Source organism: Equus przewalskii, chromosome 25 (genome assembly GCF_037783145.1).
Source record: "Equus przewalskii isolate Varuska chromosome 25, EquPr2, whole genome shotgun sequence".
Classification (NCBI taxonomy): domain Eukaryota; kingdom Metazoa; phylum Chordata; class Mammalia; order Perissodactyla; family Equidae; genus Equus; species Equus przewalskii.
The window spans coordinates 43,775,238-43,797,380 of record NC_091855.1 but is presented as its reverse complement, the minus strand read 5'-3'; the positions used below and the strand labels follow the sequence as shown (position 1 = coordinate 43,797,380).

Genomic DNA, 22,143 nt, shown 5'->3' with positions numbered 1-22,143 from the left:
TGACAGGCGTTCCCAGTCCCTTTCTCACTTGCATTTTCAACAGAGGCTGATGATTTTCCTTGGAGCCAGGAGGAGCCGCACTGCAAAGCACTGGGCATGCAGAAGGTCTAGGAGCTTCTGGTAAGGCAAAAGCTTTTCCTGCTAAAAGGGACAGCCGGGCTAGCTCTGCCTCCATCTCCTCTTCTTACTGCCCTGAATGCAGATGTGAAGGTTACAAAATGGCTTCTGCAGCTTCCAATGTGAGGCAGCAAGCAAGATGAAAAGGCAATAAACTAGGAACAGCAGAGTAGAAAATCTGAAAGAATCTGGGTCCTTGAGAGAATCACTGGACAGATGAACTAACGCCAGCAACCACTGATGTTGGGATTTCTTGCTATTTAATAAAAATAAATCCTTAATTGTTTAAGCTGTTGTCAGTCAGGTTTTCTGTTATTCTTAGGTGAATGTTTCCCTGCTAGACAACCAAACATAGGGGCATAAAGAATAAAATGTCCACTGTGTGACTGACTGCCATGTGAGTCTGGAAGTGGATTAAGCTGTAGCCCTAAAAGGCTGTGGAAAGTACACAATCTGTCTCCTCTCCTGCTAAGTCAGACTCCAAGCCCCCTGTCTCCAACAATGTGAACTTTGAGTAGCTACCTTTAAATAAAAAACTCCTGTTCTTGGCCCTGGCTCTGAAAACCAAAGAATCTTTTGTCTATCATACTACAGAGTCAGCAACACCTCCGTGGAAGAAGGGGTTTCTTTTTCTTACTTCAACATATTAACATCAAATAGCAAGCATTAGGAACTCACTCAGCAGAGGGGGAAATGAGTCCCCTTGTAGAAGAAGGAAGATGAAAATGACACAAGAGCTCACAGCCCTAATCAGACAGAGCTCTTGCAATGCAAACAGAGCTTTAAAATACTCTCTCACATGGCAGCCCTCATATACCCTGTAAGATCAGGCAGGCAAGAATTAATCTCCTCATTTGAAAAGAGGCCCAGAAAGATTAAGTGATTCTCCTAAGATTAGAATGCAGCTGTGCCAGCATCCAAGACAAGAAGCCAATCTTCCAATTCCATGGGGCATGCTTGGTCCTGGTCTGTGCTGCCTCCCTACACCAGAAGACAGGGCCACACACCCCACTCTTCTTATCTATGAAACGTCAGTTGGTCTCCTATTTAACCTTCCAAGGGAACCATTAAGATCAACAAGTCAAAAGCATCAAAAACTACAAGTAAACCACCGGTCCACAATTTGCTTTGAATTTCAGAGAGAGAACTAATGAAAGGACAATACTACTCAGTTGAATATTCAGTTTAAATGTACTATGCAAAATCAGATTAAAATGATGAGCCTTTTCTCATTCCTGTGCAAATAATTAGAAAAGGATTAATTTTAAAAACAATATCCTTTATGAGAGCGTCAAAAAAGTATCAAATATCTACGAATAACTCTAACAAAGGATGTACAAGATCTGTACATACAAAACAACAAAACACTGAGAGAAATTAAAGATCTATATAAGTGGGGGGATATATCATGTTCACAGATCAGAAGATTCTAATGCTCTATTTTAATGTTAATTCTCTATTTTGATCTATAGATTCAATACAATCTCAATGAAAATTCTAGCAGAATTATTTTTCTGGAAATTGAGAAGGTGATTCTAAAATGTACATGGAACTACAAAGGGCCAGGAATAGCCAAGACAATCTTGGAGGACTTATACTACCAGATATCTAGATTTATAACATATATATAATTAAGACAGCACAGTATTGGTGGAGAATGGACAAACAGACCAAAGGAACATAGCAGAGGCCCCTAAACTTGACCTATACACATACGAACACTGGATTTAAAACAAAGACCCAACTGCACTGCAGTGGGGAAGGAACAGTCTTTTCAACAAATAGTACTCAGTTAACTAGATATCCATATGGGAAAAAAACCCAAATGTCGACCCTACACGTAACAATATACATAGAAATGGGAAACAGGGAAGAACTGTGCCCCGCTCCCCCAGCCCCGCCCCCAGGGGTAATGTGGCAATGCCTGGGGCCTCTTCTGTTATCACAATTGGTAGGGGAGGATGCTTCTGACATCTAGTGGGTAAAGGCCAGAGATGCTGCTAAACATCTTACAGTGCATATGACAACTCCCCACAACAAAGAATTACCCAGCCTAAAATGTCAACTGTGCTACAGTTAGGAAACCCTGATGCAGCATAACCAAATTGCACATAAACTGACATGACCACTTAGGAAAACTGTTTGGCATTGTTTTCTAATGCTGGACATAAGTATCCTCTATAACCCAGTAATTCCACTCCTAGGTATATATCCAACAAAGACGCATACACAATGCACAAAGAGTCATATAAAAGAACGTTCATATCAGTATTATTGGTAATGGCCAAAAATGGGAAACAACTCAAATGTCTACTAACAGTAAAATGGATAAATTTGTAGGATATTTATATAGCTATGAAAAAGAACAAAAACTATTGCTCTATGATACAAGGATAGCTCTCACATGTTGAGAAAGAAAGCCAGACATAAAAGAAACCATATCATATGATTTTATTTATATAAAATCCAAAAACAGATAAAAATAACGTGTGGTTTTAAGTCAGAATAGTGGCCACCTATTGGGAGAAGGCAGGTAATGAATGAAAGGGGCATGAGTGAAGCCTCTCAGGCAATGCTGCCTTTCCTGAGGGGAGTAATGGCTAGAAGGAGAAATGAATGGGGCTTTGGAGGCAATATTCCATTTCTTGATCGAGAGAGAGGTTACGTGGGTGTGTTTACATTGTAAAAACTCACTGAGATACATATGCACACATACATACACACACAACATTTATATATATATGTACAACTTCAATTTCAAAGTTGACTTAAGAAAAATCAACCTAAGATCTTCTGTCTCATTCCTTAGAAATAAAATGCTGTTTTGACATTTGAGGAAAGAGAACATCCATGTGTGTGAGAAATAAAAAACCTTCTCAAGTGCTAGTTAACTCTGGGCTTATGGGTACCTGTCGTTTGATTGAAACCAATTCCATGTCTAGTTGTCTCAGCACCGTGGTAGCAGCAGTGGCATTGGCGGAAACAGCCTCTACATCTTCTTGAGAAAGAAACATTCCTTTTGGAGGTTTCCTTTTTGCTCTATTTTTAGCTTGTGTACTATGTTTTTCTTTTTTGATCTGAGGAACTGTCTCAGTAGGGGGCACCTGCATGATATACATATTTGATGAATGAGACTCTAAAAAAATTCAAACGCCAAATGAATAGTAATAAGCATATTTCCTTAACATGGCTCCAAACAATCTAAGACAAATACCATGCCATATCATAATTACTATTTACAAACTCTAACAGGCAGTTAACAGACAAACACATTGGCTATCGAACTTCGGCTAGGCAGTTCAAAATGATTCCATTGCTTCTTGTACAGATACATCCATATTCTATCCCTTTAAGCCTCTGACAATAAGCATTCTTATCTTCTTGTAGTAATATAGGAAGAAAAAAAAAACATATTCTCTTCTAGTGAGCTTTGTATATATGAACAAGGAGCTATTTTATCCTAATAGTCCCGAGCAATATAGATGGACATGTGACCACAGAAAGAAAAAAGAAAAAATGATTCAGCACATGCATAGAAATCCATTTAAATTCTTTAGAGAAGTTTATAAAAACGTTAACTACAATATGAAACTAGGACTTTTTTATACACTTGTTTTTTTGGACAACACAACTTTTAGGGCAATTGTGAAACTTGCCTCAAAAAACATATGCTGTCAGTTTAAAATGCACGACTCCTGCTAATCTTTTTAAGTGCTTTCTTTAAAATCAAAACCTTCGGAAAGGAAATGCAGTAAAATCTTGGCAAGAAAAGCACAATATCTTACTGGTAACCATTTTAAGAACAAGAAGTTTTTGTAATTGTTCATAATCTCACCTTGCTAGTGTATTTTACATTTGCTGATAAAGCTGAAAATATGTTCAGGCTTTTTGCTTCGTATTTTAAAAGACTGATAAAAAGACCACGCAAACTATGATGGTAGTAATAAGTTCCTGAACAAGTGGTAATAAACAATACATAAAAATACTCATAGGCGATAAACTGTGTTCTGTATAGCCCTACGCTGTTTAGTAAAGATCACCTATTGACCATGTGTCTGTTTTAGTAACATTTTAGTATGTAAAGAAACTAAGATTTAACCATTTTTCTTTTTGAATCAGAAATTGTGCTTCATAAATAAGAATTACAGAAATTAATATAAAACCAAGCCTTTTCTCTTTCATTTAAAATGTTCCATTGAAGAACCTAATAAATAACAATGCATCAAAATAAAGCTCAGTAAAAATAGCAGTACATGTTGATTTCCCAAACAATCTAATTCAGCTAACCCTGACAATGATCTTGTCATTTGGGCACTCATACAAATCACTGGCACGAGTGCTATGAAGAAAGAATGACCAATTTCCAATTTGGTGATAAATACCAAAAGAAGCCTTAAAATATATCTAGAACACTTTGACCCAATAAAATTACTTCTAATGGAAGTAATTGTTTTCTAATTCTAATGGAAAAAAATAAGTACACAAATATTTAGTTATGAGATCAGCATTTCAGCATTGTTTATAATAGCAAAAAGCAGGGGGAAAAACCCATAAAAACCCATGTAAGACTGACTAACTCAACGATGAAAGATTGGCACGAAGGAACAACATAGAGCTATGTAGACAAACATACTTGACATAAAAATATGTTAAAGGTAGAGCAAATTTAAAAGCTTATAAAAAATTAAATATTAAGATCCCATTTTATTATTTTTTTAAAGTGAGTATAGATTCAGAATACATTTCACAGAAGAAGTTGTCTCAAGTCACCAAAATGTTAAGTGATTATTGGTGCTAATATTGTAAACCATTTTTATTTTTTCTTTTTTGATTAGCTGTATTTCCTAACTTTGTCTATAAAAAGGATATATTATTGATGTAATTTTAAAGTTTAGGTATGTTTATATCCTAGTCCCTTTTGTTTTTCCATGTTGTTGTCATCTTTAGAACATTTGAGATAGAGAACCTTTGAGATTTTACTGAAAGTAGACTCTGTCTTCATAAAAACACTTCTATGAACACACACACCAGACATATTCACGCTGGGATTCCATCCTCCAGCCTGAACTGAGGGGCTGATGGGCACCAAAGGGCGAAGGAGCCCTCTCCTCCAGGTACTGTGTGACATCCCATCAGGGCCTGCTGCAGGCCCTGCTGTACTGTGGGGGTTTCCAACCTGTGTCACAGAGCCCTGGCTTTCCTCGGACAGCCCCTGGAGATCCCACATAGGCTTTATTCAATTTTTATGAATGGGCAAAATAATCCGAGACTGAAACTCCCATTTCAAAAGGCTAAGATCATCCAGACACCCCCCTGTTCTCAGTGGACAGCTTACAATAAACAAATGCTATAAATATATATATAAAAAAAGTCATACACAACTGTAGAGAATCGTGGACCCCTTGAATCCAGAAACTAACGACCTCTGACATAATGATTTTTAAGATCTGAGAGATTAAAAACTCACTGTGTGTGAGGCTCACCCTTGTATGATCTATGCTGTTGTTTCTGAGTAACAAGAGGACTTGCACTGAGTCCCCGCGGCCCTGCAGTCTCCTCATGACTGAGCGCGCAGACCGCTGGGGCCAGCTACAGCTTCGAAGGAGACCATGAAGGCTGACAAGAGGAGCCGAGCTCTACCCTGGTCCTCACTAGCACCGCTTTCTAACCTAGTGAGCTAATGGCTCAGACAAGAAGGCAGTGAGGACCGCTACCCCAGACCAAATCATCACTGATTAATGCTATTTGTTCCCTTAAAGTTTCCTTTACTCATGTTTCTTGGCAAACAAAATTCTAAGTTCTATAAACCAAAGTTAGTACTGTTTAAAAAGTCATATCATGATGCCTTGGACATAGCACTTAATACATACTAAGTAGAATAAGTAAGAGGAATGTTTTACTTATAGAACTAGTAATAAAATTTATTTGCCTAAACAATACTAGGGAAGAAGATACCTCCTTTTTGCTTTCCTTGTTTTGATCAATCTCAATGTCAATGGGGTTATTTCCATTTGTTTCTTCCAGTTCATCCTCACTGGAAGACAAGAACAAGTTACTGAAAGATCATTTTGTACTAATTTTAATATACAAATATAAGCAATAAATTGATTTAATGTCAGATTTAATATAAAATTAGTGTATGTTTTCAGACTGCTGAGATACACGTTTTTACAATTCAAATAAAATAATACCAACTCTATAGTCTTTTAGTCTAAATGATGAAAAGAACATTAAAGTAGGTTTCCGACTCCCAAACTGGGCCTAGAAAACTGCTGCTTTACATTTGTAAAGTGTTTCCTCTAACTGAAAATAGCAAGTTTAAGACATTTACTTTATTTCCCCGTCATTAGCTAGTGGAGGTCTGGGGCATGATCATTAGACATAACTGAGAAATTATTTAAGAATAAAGTCCGACTGCATCGAGAGCGAATTCACAACAAGTCAACATTCACGTTCAAGTCCCAGCCGTCTGCTCATGACTACACGAGTCCCAGGGTGGGAGAGGCTGTTTGGTGGCCTAGATAACTGGTATTTTAAATTAATTTTAAAAAGAACACTCACAGTGATACAGTACTTCAAATGCTTTTGTTTATATGCTTCCATGTAGTATTTCTTATTAAAAAAAGAAAAGAGCTCTGTGGTAGGTAGGTCTTTTACCAAGCAAATGAGAACGCTAAGGCTGACGAGTCAAGCAGCCTGCCCCAGTTTCCCACAGTTACAACCACCTGAACAGAACACTCAGGTTTTCCAATGTCAACATTCCACTCTGTCTCAGGAATCCATGCCACGTGACTATGCCCACTGCCTAGGCCTTCTCCCCACCCACCCCCCAGGGCCAAGGGGGGAAGCAGTTCTGGCTGAGGAAAGAGTGTCCAAGAGGAGAAAGCGCCTGGGGCAGAGGGAATTTCTCCCAGTCCCTGCCATTACTTTCACAGGCAAGTCTCGTTAGAAAGACAACAAGCTCTCAGGTGCTACTGCCATGGCTCGTGTGCACCTCCTCTGTCTGCATCCTGATAGTGGTGAAGGTGCACACGGGAGGTGGGAGCACAGCAGTTCTCAGCACCCTTGGAAGTCACGCAAAGAAAAGCGCCTGGGAAGTGAGAACGGAGGCGTGTCAACAACGTGCTTATCATTTCGTATGCAAGGATAACAATCTCCATCTATTTCTTAACTTAATTCTGAGCTCATCTTAGTAGACTGCACCTGTTTGTAGTAATAGACTTAATTTATAAATGGTAACTAGACCTAACAAACAATGGAAATAAATTTTAAGCAAAAGTTGCTGCGACACTAAAAACAAATTCAGTAGTGTTTGCTGCTTTTCTTTGGTTATGAAGAGTACCGATCCATAAATAGACCCACTCATGTATGCTACAGACCAAAAAACATGCAGATCTATTAAGGTCAACAATTTTATAGAATCTTACAGCTGGAGAGTGCTTTGGAGATGTTTTCAGCATCACTCTCATTTTATACTTGGGCCGAGATTTGAATTCTCCAAAATTGATACTCAGCTCTCAATATGTTCCCACATGTTACTCTCTTTCATTTGAAATCATAAAAACTCTCCTGAGACGGAGCCATGGAGATCATGCAGTTTATCTTCCTTCATTTTATTTTGTATTACCAATTTATAAATATGACACACTATAGAAAGTGTGAAAAATATAATTTTAAAAAGCCACCTATATTCCCACCAACTTAACAAAACCACCATTCTGTTTGTGTACTGCCTTCTGGACTTGAAGCATCTTCATTTTAGGGGTGAGGAAACTGAGGCTTGGGGAAGAAGCAGACTGAACTCACCTGCCTGTGAGCATACAAGCAGAACTTTCAGAGTCGAGGCCAGAACCTACCACTGCGTGAGAGTACATGGCCATTTCCACTACTCTGCGCTGTTTACAAGACTGAGGAAGTGATCTAAGATGTATCCTACTCACTAAGCTATCATTACAACTAACATCCTTACTAAGAAATCATAAAATATTTCTTTCTTACTCACATACACGAAAGAGAGTCAAAAAAGGGAAGAAAGAAATCTAAACTGTATCGTCATCTTTTAACATACCAACATAAAAACATGTCAAATGAATCTTGTATAAGCATACCAAATAAATTTCAACCTAGGAAATAATAGCTTCCTTTTTATTAAAAGGAGACATCCTCAAGGGGCACAAAAGAATACATGGGAAAGGTCATTCATTCAGAATGAAGTTTATTGACTGGAGGAAGAATGGGGAGAAAAAATACCCCAAGAATACAACCCTCACTCATTAATACAGTTCACAAACATTTAGCTGAAGAACATTGTGTAAGTTTTGGTTCCACCAGGAAGGTACTGGGGAAATCCAGTCACTCCACCTTTCCTTTGTGTATCCACCAGTTGTTAAGAAATTCTAGTGACTCAAAAGACTCCCATTAAGTGGTGAGACAACACCCCCAGGCACATACTGACCTTTCTTCCCGCTCCCGTTTCTGTTTCCGAGCATGGCGATCCATCACGCTGGTTTTAGTCCTAGTCTTCTTCCAAGAGTAGTAAAATTTCACCAGACTTGCTATAGATTTATCAGGAAGCTAAATATAAAAAAACGAGTTGGTTTAGATTTAACGCTAATCTTTAAAAATGAAATGTGTTTAGATACATTTAATAAGGATCACTTTGACATATTCAGAAATGTCATAAATCACAGCCCTTTTTCTCTAACGAAAAACTTCGTAAAAGAATTCTCATTAATACATTTTCAAATTACTGAAGTTTGACTGTAAGTGAAACTTAGCCCATGAAAGATTGTAAAGTCAGTTTAAGATAAATCAGAGTTTTCACACACCTAAAGTTTCTAACATAACTTTTTGGTTATTTTTTTAAAATTCATTTTAGCACTAATATAACCATCAATAAGATTCATGCCAAGAGTCCACCAGATAGGTTTCCAGAACGCAAAAGATAAGCAAAACTTCCCCAAGCAGAAAGGGCCCCAGATGCTCCACCTCATCAAATAACTGTCAAAGATCCTTTCCACTGGACTAATCTGGGGAGCCCCACAAGAGAGACTGGGGTGGGGGTGGGGGAAGGGGCTGACTTATGGCCATCAAGCTGGGAAGTGCTAGGAAATGCTTCACTCCTGTAATTTGAAGACTCTCATCCACCCAGCAGTATGAGTGAGGTGCTTTTTCTAAAGGGTGCTGTATTAAAAATGGCAATATTCATGCTTGTAGATGATAGCCCTATCCCTCAGGCATGCTGCAGAGGAGACAGGCTAGGGGAAGAAAAAACATCAATGGTCTCATCTACTCACCATCTGTTGGATTCTATGAAAAGTTTTCCCATGAAAACTAAAGGCTTGCTCAAACAAGACTTTATCTTCCACAGTCCACTCATCTGGGAAGGGGGTAAAGTTGGGCAAATCAGCCAATGATTTTTCAATATTATGCTTATGCCAAAAGAGCATCCCAAGAGCCTAGAAAAATAGCATCATTGAAATTTTAGACCAAAGACGTGAATGAAACATTAAAATGGAAATGAGGTCGGCAAAAGGAGAGTGTGTGCTTCTTTACACCCAGACGAATTAACAGTTAACTCATATATTGCCAAATGGCAGACGCTGACATATGCCTACGCTAAGCCATTTGTCTCACAAGCCCTATGGGGTAAGTCCCACTAGCCTCACTTCACAAATGAGAATACGGAGGCCCTGAGAAATTAACTAACTTGCCAGTGGTCACGGTGCTAGTAAGTGGCAGAAGCAGCGTGGCTCTAGAATCCGTGCTGTTCAAGGGTCACGCTCTAATACCTTTCTATAGGAAAAGACAAAGTAATTTACAAAAGCAATCAATTGTTTTGTTATTCTTTCGCCAAAAAAACTAAAATGTAAAATTTTTTTTCATCTCAGAAAGGAAAAAAATACACAAATGGGTGAAGAACAAATAAGAAACAAGAGAGACAATTCAGGAATAGTTTCCTGAGAAAATTTTCTGTATTACAATTCTAAAGTGAAAATGATCATACTTTTGAAGATGTGAATTCTTAAAAATTCATACAAGTATATTTAGCAATCACCCAATAATATTTACACTTTCTAAACAGGATAAAAAAATCGATGATTTTCTGAGCAACTTTGTGAAGTTCATGAGTAGGGTTTGGAAAAAGAGAAGCACACATTTCTTGCTTTTAGAGATTCTGGAACTATCTTATTATAATTAGCTTTTCTAACAGTTCTATCAGGGTAGAATAATTAAAAGTAAAGCCCATGCTAAAAGAACAGTCTAATATTATACAATCTAAATTAGTCGTACCCTTAGTCACTAGGATAAATGGGAAATGTTAGCAACTTACAGGCTGTGACATCTAGCTCAATGCCAAGGAAAGCACTAATCCAACTTACTGTGCTAATTTTTAAAATAACAATTAGAAATAAAGCTGAAATAAAATATCACACTTTCGAAGAAAAATTAATCTTGTGGGTTTCTCATTAGTAGGTTCCAAACAGTTTTTGAAAGAAAACTTTAGCCAAATCTTACAACCTGAAAGTGATTCAAAACATTTAATATTAGGGGCCGGCCCCATGGCCGAGTGGTTAAGTTCGCGCGCTCCACTTCAGGAGCCCAGGGTTTCGCTGGTTCAGATCCTGGGCGTGGACATGGCACTGCTTATCAAGCCATGCTGAGGTGGTGTCCCACATGCCACAACCAGAGGCACTGACAACAAGAATATACAACTATGTACGGGGAGCTTTGGGGAGGAAAAGACGACGACGAAGGAAAAAAAAGAAGACTGGCAACGGTTGTTAGCTCAGGTGCCAAGCTTAAAAAAAAAAAACAATATTAAAGCACTGTAGGTCTGAGGGTGACAACATAAGTCAAGAAAAAAATCACACAACCACAAGAATGACAAACACATCACATATTCAAATAAGAAAGCATTATGCCCAAGTATCCAGCACCTCAGAACCGCTGCTCTCTTAAATACTGCAGGCCTGCAGAAATACAGATGCCTTTCAAATCAAAGGCATCTCAGAGGGTAAAAATGGGACCTGAGCCTTGTATAATACTGCTAATAACCACCAAAAAAATAGCTAATGAGGAAACACTAATACTGAACACAGGAACAAAAAAATTTTAATGGGTGAGCTATAAAAACCATCTTTAACAACAAAAGAAAACCAAGTCATTACCTGTTCCATGTTGTACCCATGCTTCTCTTTGGCAATGGCAATGTATTCATCCACTGAAAGACAGGACAAGAGGCCAGTGAACAAACCGAGGAACAGAGCACAGTCTATGAGCACTAGAACTGTTATGGTGTGTATGTATTTCAGGCCAGCCATGCACAAGAATAACAATAAAGAACAGACAGTAATAAAACAGAATCATATAATATGATCCCATTATGAATCTTACATACAGAAATCCCACAGGGAAATGGCTGAAAATATACTCAAACATTAACAGTACTTCTCTCTGGATGGTAAGATTATGATTTTTTTAAAATTTGGTTCTACTTAAATTTTCTATGGTAAGTATTACTTTGGTACTTTGAAAATAATTATTCAGAAATAAAAAAGAAATATTAAATGGGGGTTCATTTTTAGTCTCAGCTGAGGTCGAAGAACAAGCAACCTATTTTTAAGTAAAAAAAAAATCTAAGAGATAAATTATCTGACCCAATGCCTGGTATTTGCTTTCCACCTCCAACACAAGGAGGCAGCGCCAGCTTTCCAGCATAAGGAAAACACCCCGGAAAACGAACTGACTCAATCTCCAGAAGCAGCTGCCACCTCCAGAGATGAATCTACTTCCTCTCTGCATGTTCTAGTCTTTCTTCCAGAAGAATAAGAGACTACTAATCAATAGCACTTCCTTAAATTCATGTACGTCTTTTCTTTATAAATTACAAAAATAACACAAGCTCAAAAAAAAAAGTAGCATATGATTGTATGAAACAAACGGTAAAATTCCCACTAGCCCCGGTCCCTTCTCTCCCCCAAACCTCACTCTCCAGGTGCCATGAGCTGAGAAAAGAGGCTCAGAGTGGTTCACTTACCCACCGTTACACAAACAGAAGAAACGTAATAAAAGTCAGAGCTTCTAAGTCTCAGTAGGCTATTCAATTATACCACAACCATCCTTCCTAATCGTGGTACAGCTGACAACCAATTTAGGAAAAAGAAATCAGCTTTGAAAAAGAATTCAAACTCTTTTATTGGCATGTATTCTAATACTAGGAGAAAAAATGTTCCACTGACAAAAGAAAAAGTCAATTTAATTCAAACAGTAACTATACATAGTGCAACTCAATATGAATTTCAATACTAAGGCACTAATTTTCAATTTCCTTTTTTAACATGTAAAATATTTACAAACTGAATGGTTACTTCACTCAGAATATAGTAAAATTCCAATTTACCTGAGAGTCAGTCAATGACAAACTAAATAACCTTAGTTTGCTACAAAAATCAAAACTGGTGATTTTAAAAATGGGGGAGCAAATTATTCAGAAGTGGTCCCTTACTGATTACTTCACAATAGGGTGGATTTTCCCAAATAAGAGAAAAATGTTCTGAAGTCCTCCCCCCCAAAAAAGGGGAGGGGGCTAACATAAGGTGAGGCTGCACAAAGGCGGCTTGGCACACCTGGCCAGAGCTCTGCTGAGACGCGTGGAGGCTCACGCCGGAGGAGACCCAGATGCAAGTGGTAGCACGCTAGACTCCGGGGGATGGACTGCAAGTCAGATGATAAAAACTAGATAATGAGATGTGTTCAAGGCAAGAATATGTAAGGGGAGAGCAAAACAGTCTATAGTGAACTAAGGGTCAATCCTAGATAAGGTCTGCTTTAAGGGTTCCTTCTTTTAATAAATATTTGGTGAATGAACAATAAACAAACCTCAAACTTCTGCTGTACAATCTCAACTCTGTGAGCATACCCATTTCCAGACACCACTGTTTATCTTAGGCGAGTAAGGAACGTGTGATGTGTGCACAGTCAGCAGTCAGTCACATGATCTTTAAGCAAGTAAATGCACAGGCGGAATGAGCGATGCAGGAGGCCCTGAAGTGGGCTGCCACTGGCCCTGCCCACAGTTCTTGGGGCAGAATCCATTCTGCTACATCAGTAGCAGGCTCCATTAAGCCTGTCTCCATTGTCTCCACACAGAGGTAACTAAAAAATTACAAGAGAAACAAAAGCATTCTTTGATAGTATTCTATTTTCATGTGCTCCTTTGTTTTTTAACATAACAATTAGCTAGTGGTAGGAATAGTAAAAGAGACTAAAACAGTGGATTCAGGTTGCCGCAGCTAAGGTCGGATATAACATCTGCCATGTCATAAACAGCAGGTATTCTTACTAAAGGGGCCTTCAAAATCACACATCTTTTAGATTTCCTTGGAGAACATCCGAAGACTCAATTCTAAAGCAAAGGAAGAAAGAACTCTGTCACAGCCAATCAAAGGAAGAAAGAACTCTATCACAGCCAATCAAATGAAGAAGAAAGAACTCTGTCACAGCCAATCAAAGGAAGAAAGAACTCTGTCACAGCCAATCAAAGGAAGTTACTTGGTGTGTGTACCAGGTGGCTCTAAGGTGTGATGAAATAATATATGGGGAAAGCCTCGCAACTTGAAGAGAATTACCATCTGGTACCTACTAGCAAAAAAACAATTTTTCATTCTTTTAATTTTCCCCAATATCCAACAAATATTAGACAAACATTTGCTGAACGAATGCTGGGGCTGCTGTGGTACATACAACGTCAACATTTCAGGTCCTTTTTCCACCAAGTTAAAAGGCAGCACACAGGTTCGGTATGGGGTAAGAAAGACCCAGGTTAAATCTTGACTCTGTCTCTTGACAAAATGAGTTCACAGAGAGTGGAGCCTGACACACGGTAAGCACTATATTTAAGATTTTGTTAGCTTACAACTTCCTTGACCTGTCCCGGAAGTAGCTCTCACCAGTAAAGAGGGGTTATCACCTAACTGTGAAAACTACACCACAGTAGGAATTCCTTTTCCCCTCTCCTCCTCACGAAATGTTTTAGACTAGAGTTAATCCAGAATATAGCCATGTGCACAAATAATGCTGCTGACAGGCCTTGTCTCTTACTGCCATCTTACTCTACAAAGTCCTCAGCTCTTTTCCTTTAATAACACGGGACATGGCTACCTACCGTAGTTTCTAGAATCCCCAATGCCTTCCCCACCAGCTACCCTACTGCTTTGCAGAGCATGCCAATAGCTGCTGATAGGACGTGATGAAAATGGAGCGTGTGCATATTTCAAAACCTCCCATGTGGTTTCCTTAAGCAAAAATACGCTTTCAACCCACAAAAATAAAATCCACTCACAACTGTCCTCATAAAAACCAAAGGATAACCAGATGCTTAAGGTGGTGGATAAAAGATGAAACAGGAAGGGAAGCGAGAGAAATACAAGCTATCTGAGACAAACTGCTCTGAAGCAAAGAAAACAGGGACCCTTGGGGACTTTCCCAATACTTTCTTATCTCTGGCAACAATAATCTTGATTTTGCCTCTATAAGATTAAAGGTTAACCAGAGTCAATCCCAACCTTGGGGTAAGGAGGCACTTTAGGCAGAGAGTCATTAAGTAAGCTGTGATCAGGACAATGAGCAAAGTTCGTGTGGCTAAGGAAATGCCAGGACATTTCCATGGGCCTGGGCCTGGGCATTTGCACCCACCAGCCCTCCCCAATGCACAGGCGCAGTAGCAGGGAGTCATCTGGGTGCAAGAAGCAGCAAGCTTGCCTTGTGCAGCTTAGCTGACATTCCAATCTGTCAGACAGAAGCAGAAGCATCAGTCACTGGGTTAAGTATACTCTGCTTTAAAAACAATTCTATACCACTGCATAATGCAATATTTTTAAAAACTTGAAAACCCCTAGGAAACCACCAAGGAGAACTGTCTAATCTTAGATTAGGATGGACAAAGACACGCATCACTCTGACTGTTTAAGTACACACACTGTACAAACCACTGGTTTTTTTGATAAGAACTTACTCTTATGGAATCAATAGGTGAATGAGTTATATCTTGAAGGTAACATCGCTTAATGGTAGAGTGTGTGTGAGATTCATCAAGAAAACTTACAAAATTCCTAAAACCTAGTCAAACATTTATTGAACTACCCTTATTATGTACAGAACACTGTACAAAGTAGATATAAAATACACACACAAAAAAAGATTTCCTGCAGTAGCTTGAAACAATATCCAGGTAACAGAATAGAACACAAATACATAAAATAACAGTGTAGATGTAGGATAGCATGTGGGAATGCCAGGTAATCAGTAAGTGATGATAATGATGAGGATAAATCAAGAAAAGCTTCCTAAAGATTCAACAGCCATACTGACTAAGCTATATTGAGTAACAGTAGCTAAAATTTGAGAATTTGCTACATGCCAGCCAGTATTCTCAGCTCTTTACAAGGATTATCTTTTTAATCCTCTCCAATAATTCTTTTATCATTTCCATTCACAAATGAAGAAACTGAGGCTCAGAAAAGTTAGGAAATTCGGCCAGGGTCACACAGCTGGTAAACAGCAGAAACAGGACTTATATACACTCAGAGTGTCTGATCCCAGGACCCATGGCATTAAACCTCTAAACGCTACCCTATCTCATGAAGACAGCAGATAGAGGGAGAAGGGCACTTCAGGTAAAAGTTTCCAAGCTACGGAGAACTGAGCAGGGCTAATCAATACAGTCTATCTAGCTTGGACGCAGTTAAGAAAACAGAACCATGGTTGACAAGGGAAGTGACAGAAACCAAGGGTAACAGGCAAATGGCTCCCTTGTATTAGGCTTCATTTGTTTCTATACTCTTGTTTTAATCCAATGAAACTAAACGCCCTTCGTGCCTTTAGTAAGAGTCTCAAATTCAACCGCAAAAAAGGGGAAGAACGCAGGTGAAAATCACCACAGCAACCTTAACTCACCCCTTCCCTCTCCCTGGAGACTGCAGAGATTCAGAACACCTTGTGATCTTGCATATTCTATGCAGAGCAAGAGGCTGCCATCATAAGGTGGGATGAGGACAAAGCTATAGCCTTAATACCGCTTTTAAAAGATTTTGTTCTCGTAACATTTGCAGCAGCATTAGGTACTATAAAGGAAACATGGCACCAATTTCTTTCTCATAACTCAAACTGAGTATTCCAAAATTTTCTTCAAGAATATGATAACAAATATCGTGGCACGTCCTTTTATTATTAAAATAAGAAATGAATTATCACTGTAACTCACGGAGAATCAAAATGAGCTTAAATCATTTAAGTAAAGCAAGCATGCCACCTGGTGGGCACAGGCATTACTGCAGTTAACGTGTCAATGGTCCCTCCAAATAACTTCGGTGGGAAAAAAGGGCGCAAGAAACAAGATAAGCCAGGGAGGCTCTGCCAGAGTATAATATAATGAACCAGTCCTTCCAAGTCAGTAATAAAATGCACATTCTTTGTGAAAATGCTATATCTTAGTGTAGTTTTGCTAAAATCCTTCTTTATAGAAAGCCCCCCCTACCCACTGCACCCTAGTAAATACTACAAAATCCAACCCATAGACAATCTGATCAAGCAGAAATAAGAAATATGAATACCCTACAGTAAGCCATACACATTTCAATTCAGCTTCTGGCATCTATTTCTACCTAATCTACATCTCTACATCCCCCCTCTATCCAGTATTATGACTTTTGATAAGCTCTAACGCCCTCTCTGTGACTCAGTTTCCTTATCAGTACAAGAGTGGATTGATTATTATGATTTAAAAAGTACTTTCCAGGGCTAAACATTTTATGAGTAAACTGAAAAAGTTTTTAGTGTTAACTTTAAACTTTTATGGTGTGCATTAAAAAAAAATTCAATAAAAAAAGGTTAAGAGCATTCCCGCCCCCCCTTTACTCCAGTACTTACATATTGGTGCATCCTCCAGAAAGGCATATGTAGAATCTTTCATATCTTAAAAACTGATCATTACTAGAAGGACATTTAGCTGTGACTAATTAACCACTTCTCTCCTTAAAATTGCCCAAAGCCCATAGTGAAGAATAAAATCCGTGTAGTGACACACTATCCCCTTGCATCTCTTTCACATCAAGTCAACTTTCTTTTTTTAAGGAAGACTGGCTCTGAGCTAACATCCGTGCCCGTCTTCCTCTACTTTAGATGTGGCATGCCCGCCACAGCATGGCTTGATAATCGGTGCGTACGTCCGCACGTGGGATCTGAACCAGTGAACCCCAGGCAGCTGAAGCAGAGAGCTCAAACTTAACTGCTACGTCACTGGGCTCACTCCTCAAGTAAACTTTCTTAATGCCTGAGTCCGTCCAAAGGTAACTGTGTACTCGAGACAATTTCATTTGCTCTCATATATGTTTTGCTTTGTACAATGTAAGCTGAAAGAAGGAATCACGCTCAAACAAGGTCTGCATCTCCCTTAACTAAAGGCAACACTCCCTGACATCACAAGAGAAAAAAAAAAAAAAGACTGACACTGTTGACTCACCCATAACCTCACAGTAGACTACACTGGAAAGCACCCCGGACCATGAATCAAAGTCCTTGGTTTTGGAACTTACCAGGAACTTGCAGGCTAACCTATTTCCTCACCTATAAAAAGAGTAAAATAAGATATCCTGCTCTAATCCTGCACTAAGTAGTAGAGGAGTCAAAATAAACAAATGTAAAGTATTACTAAAATTAATTCCTTCATAAACATTTGTGAGATTCAACTAGAGCTAAGGGGTGCAATGCAGAACCACACATGTAGCAGTAAGACAAACCAAGCCCAGTCCTTGAACTCCAACAGAGCTGCGCTCTAATTCAGCACTTCTCAATCCTGACCGCTGAGAACCATCTGATAAACTTCTTCAAAATACCGACTCTTGGGCTCCACCCTGTTTCATGTATGTACGTAGGTGTGTATACATGTATGTATGCATGCATGTTTACGCATGTGTATATATGGGCATGGATGTATATGCATACTTTATGCAAATATCTAGTTTTTATAAAGTATGGTGTGCACAGAGAAAAGCATACACAAAAGGGCCCAGCTTGGTGAATTTCAGAAAATGAAACACCTAGAGCAAGGAAACAATCGACTGCACACTAGATGCTTTTGGTTTGTTTTTACAATCCTCCCACGTGACTATGGTGGGCCAGTTTTGAGAATCAATGCATTAGAACATAATATTAATGTATAAAGATCATGGATTTGATAACATTCCCCATTTTAATGTGATAAAAATCATCCCAACAAGCACAAAACTTTAAGGTTTTTGTATTACAAATATTATGACAATATCAGAACCACTGAAACAAGAAGAAATGTGTATTCTACGTTACTACTATATAAAATGAGATGTGTGAATTTGTGAGTTGTGAATGTCAATCACGCAAAAAAATTTCCTCTCAGTGACTTATGAGGTTCTTTTTAAAATTATCTATTTCAGGCCCACCTCCTGCTGAGGGGTTATGAGCAGGGGAGGAAGGGTGGTCAGAAGGAGGATTTAGAATTCTGCAAATCCTGGCAACTTCTTATAGCTTGTATACACCTTATAGCTTGTATACAAATCTTACTTCATAGACACATTTGCCCTTTACCTAGGTTTGAAAAGGCAGGGTTATACAATGGTCCTGCCCTCACTACAATCCACCTGTGTACAAGGACACAGGAAACAGGGGTCCTAAGTGAGATTCAAATGGCCAAGGGAAACACAGAGGGAGGCTAGGTTATAGGAAGTGCACAGGGATATAAGGCTCTGCCCACCACAAACTTTAGACAAGTCACTTCCCCTGTGCAGGCCCCTGTTTCTTTGGCTCTGAAAATGGAAGTTAAACCGCACAGTGGTATAATGAGAATATAGGGGCATGTGTGTTGGGAGGGGGCAGGTATTCCCATTGTAAATCCTATCATTTTCAATGCTTGAATCTTGAGGGGGTGGGAGATGGTTTCCTCACCCAGTAAAAGAAACCTGTGCTTTCAAAGTTGGTTGCAGAAGGGTGACATTTTATAATAAACTAATATGTTTTACATTTAATTATTCTCCTCTGATTCAATAAATCTTTCAGCCCTACTGTGTGCCCAGTGTTGCTTAATACAGCCATGATTAAAACAGTCAGTCTCTGCCTTCATAGAACTCAGTCTGGCTGGAGAGAAATAATTACACAAACAATTAATCCCAATTGTCATAAGTGCCAGAGAAAAAGAACTATGAATGCACTTAACTGGGAAACCTGATCCACAGAATTGAGGAAGGTTTTTGTTTCTACTGGAAAAGGATATTATAAATTCCTGCCTATTCATGTGTTATTTCTAATAGGGAAGAATCGAAAAAATATAAATTAGTCAAGAATAAGGATGTGGTTAAAAAAATTAAGGTGTATGATAGGATATTATTCAGGATCAATACTCAGTTTAATTTTTCATCATGGGAAAATTAAAGTTGAAAAACTATTACATACAGTATGATCCATTTGTGCTTAAAATTCGAGTACACATAAGCACACAGAAAAGATATGAAAGCAAAATTTTAATGTGGTTACAGCCACAAGATAAGGTGAAGGAATTATGGACTATTTTTAATAATAAAAACAGGGGCTGGCCCGTAACTGAGTGGTTAAGTTCACTCCGCTTCAGGGGGCCCAGGAATTTCCCAGTTCAGATCCTGGGCTTGGACATGGCACCGCTCATCAAGCCATGCTGAAGCGGAATCCCACATGCCACAACTAAAAATATACAACTATGTACTGGGGGGCTTTAGGGAGAAAAAGGAGAAATAAAAATAATAATAATAAAAACAAGCTTCATGTATATATGTAATTTCTTTTCTGAACCATTTCAAAATGCCCTACATTATGGCCCTGTACTCTTAAATATTCAGCATACGTTTTCTAAGAGTAGGCATATTGTTTTACATAACCACAGAACAGTAAATTTAGCATTGAAACAACACTTTAATCTGTGTCTGTATTCCAATCTGGTTAACTGACCCAAAATTGTGCTTTATATTTGCTGAAGAATTTTAAAGTAAATCCCAGTTATTTCAGCCCCCTATATAGGTATGTGCCACATAACCATGTTTTGGTCAATGATAGACAGCATATACGATGGTAGTACCATGAGATTAGTACCATAAAACCTAGGTGTATAGTCTAGGTTTGTGTAACGACAGTCTACGATGTTCACACAATGACAAAATAGCCTAACGACACATTTCTCAGAACATGGATCCCTGTTGTTAAGCCATACATGACCGTATAGCAATATGCATATTCTTAAAAATGTGGACATTTTTTACAGATCCACAATGCCATTATCACACCTAACAAAAATAGCAAAATTCCTGGGGCAGGCCCCGTAGCCGAGTGGTTAAGTTCGCGCGCTCCACCGCAAGCGGCCCAGTGTTTCGTTGGTTCGAATCCTGGGTGTGGACATGGCACTGCTCATCAAGCCACGCTGAGGCAGCATCCCACATGCCACAACTAGAAGGACCCACAACGAAGAATATACAACTATGTACTGGGGGGCTTTGGGGAGAAAAAGAAAAAAATAAAATCTTAAAAAAAAAAAAAAAAACCAGCAAAATTCCTTGGTATGAGAAGCAATGTTAAACTCACTGGATTGTCTAGAATGCAGTCCAAGAATGGCAATTATTGGAGAAGGAATGGAGAAAATATTTTACTGGTAGAAGAATAAACCAGTGTGACCACTTTGGAAAATAATTTGGCACTGATCTCTCAGCTGAATATCTACATTCCAGATGGATACCAAGAAATTGGTCAAAGAATGTTCCTAGGAGTAACAGTTGTAATAGTAAAAAGCTGGAAACAAATGTCCATTGTGAAGACAAAGGATAAATAAATTATGATAACTTAACAAAAATGAAATTTAAGTTTAAAAGGATGAAGATAAGACACATTGATATGATTAAAGGGTAAAGTAATCCTTGATTTTTAATGGAGGACTGCCACTACAGTTTGTAAATTCAGCTCTATGTCTCTTCTAGTAAGTTTTGCACATTTTAGTTAACTCCAGAACACTTAAAAGAAGATAAAAATGGTAAAAATTATTTTCACACACTAAATAGCATATTAATCACAAGCTCTTTGATAGCCATTTATTTATAAAAAAGCTGGAAACCAATATTAGCTTATCCTATCCCTACCCCAGCACACACTCCAGTCAAAGAACAGAGAGAACTTTGAGTGCACTTTCCCCTCCCGTCAAGGGACTTAGAATTTACCAGGGCAGCTTCCCGTTAGATTCTAGGCTGTACCTGGGCAGGGACTTGTCAGCGTTGTACTCTTCCAGTGCCCAGCACATATGCAGTCACGCAAATACTTACTGAGTAAGTAAGTGGCAAAGAAGAAAATTTTAGAGGATTCCAGATGACCCAAGCTGCAGAACAAATAGCCAAATAGCCTATATTTGCAAATCTCCACACAAAGGAGCATCCATACCCCCATCACTTTCTCATTCACTGGACAAGTATTTATGATACGTCTACCACACGCCAAGAGGGGGCAGACAGAGAACTGAGCAAACATCAAGCTCCTCCGCTCATCAATGTTTAGTGTCGTGGAGAGACACATAAATACCCCTACATCAGGTGGTGATAAATGGAGTGAAGGAAAAGAAGGTAGGCAGCAGTGGTCTCCATTTTACAGTATGGTCAAGGAGGGCCTCTGTGATAGTAACATTTAAGCAATGACAAGGAGAACGGAGGGAGTGAGCCATGTGGACACTCGGGAAAAGCGTATTCCAGACAGAGAGAACAGAAAAGGCTCTAGGGAGCATGTTTTAGCTAAGTTCAGGAGGGCAGACGTGGGGTTAGACTACATAGGGCCTCTGGTCAACCATCAGTCTTCTGACTTTATAGGGAACTGGAACGTTCTGAATAGACTGCTGACACTGACTATATACTTACATGAAAGTTTAGACATTTGCTATATACCTATGAAACTTGCACAAACAATATAATCCCTAAAAGGGGTAGTGAAGTCAGA

The 22,143-nt window shown here is 38.8% G+C and overlaps 1 protein-coding gene across 2 annotated transcripts in view; it reads right to left on the bottom strand.

Moving 5' to 3' along the window:
• RCOR1 (REST corepressor 1) overlaps window positions 1-22,143 on the bottom strand; it is a 123,812-nt gene that overhangs the window by 11,988 nt on the left and 89,681 nt on the right. For both annotated transcript variants that reach the window (XM_070593333.1, XM_070593332.1), the window contains exons 4-8: window positions 11,289-11,341; window positions 9,414-9,575; window positions 8,573-8,691; window positions 6,073-6,151; window positions 3,027-3,221 (exon numbers count right to left, since the gene is read on the bottom strand). In XM_070593333.1, the coding sequence (XP_070449434.1) occupies window positions 3,027-3,221; window positions 6,073-6,151; window positions 8,573-8,691; window positions 9,414-9,575; window positions 11,289-11,341 (608 nt within the window). The remainder of the gene's footprint in view (window positions 1-3,026; window positions 3,222-6,072; window positions 6,152-8,572; window positions 8,692-9,413; window positions 9,576-11,288; window positions 11,342-22,143) is intronic.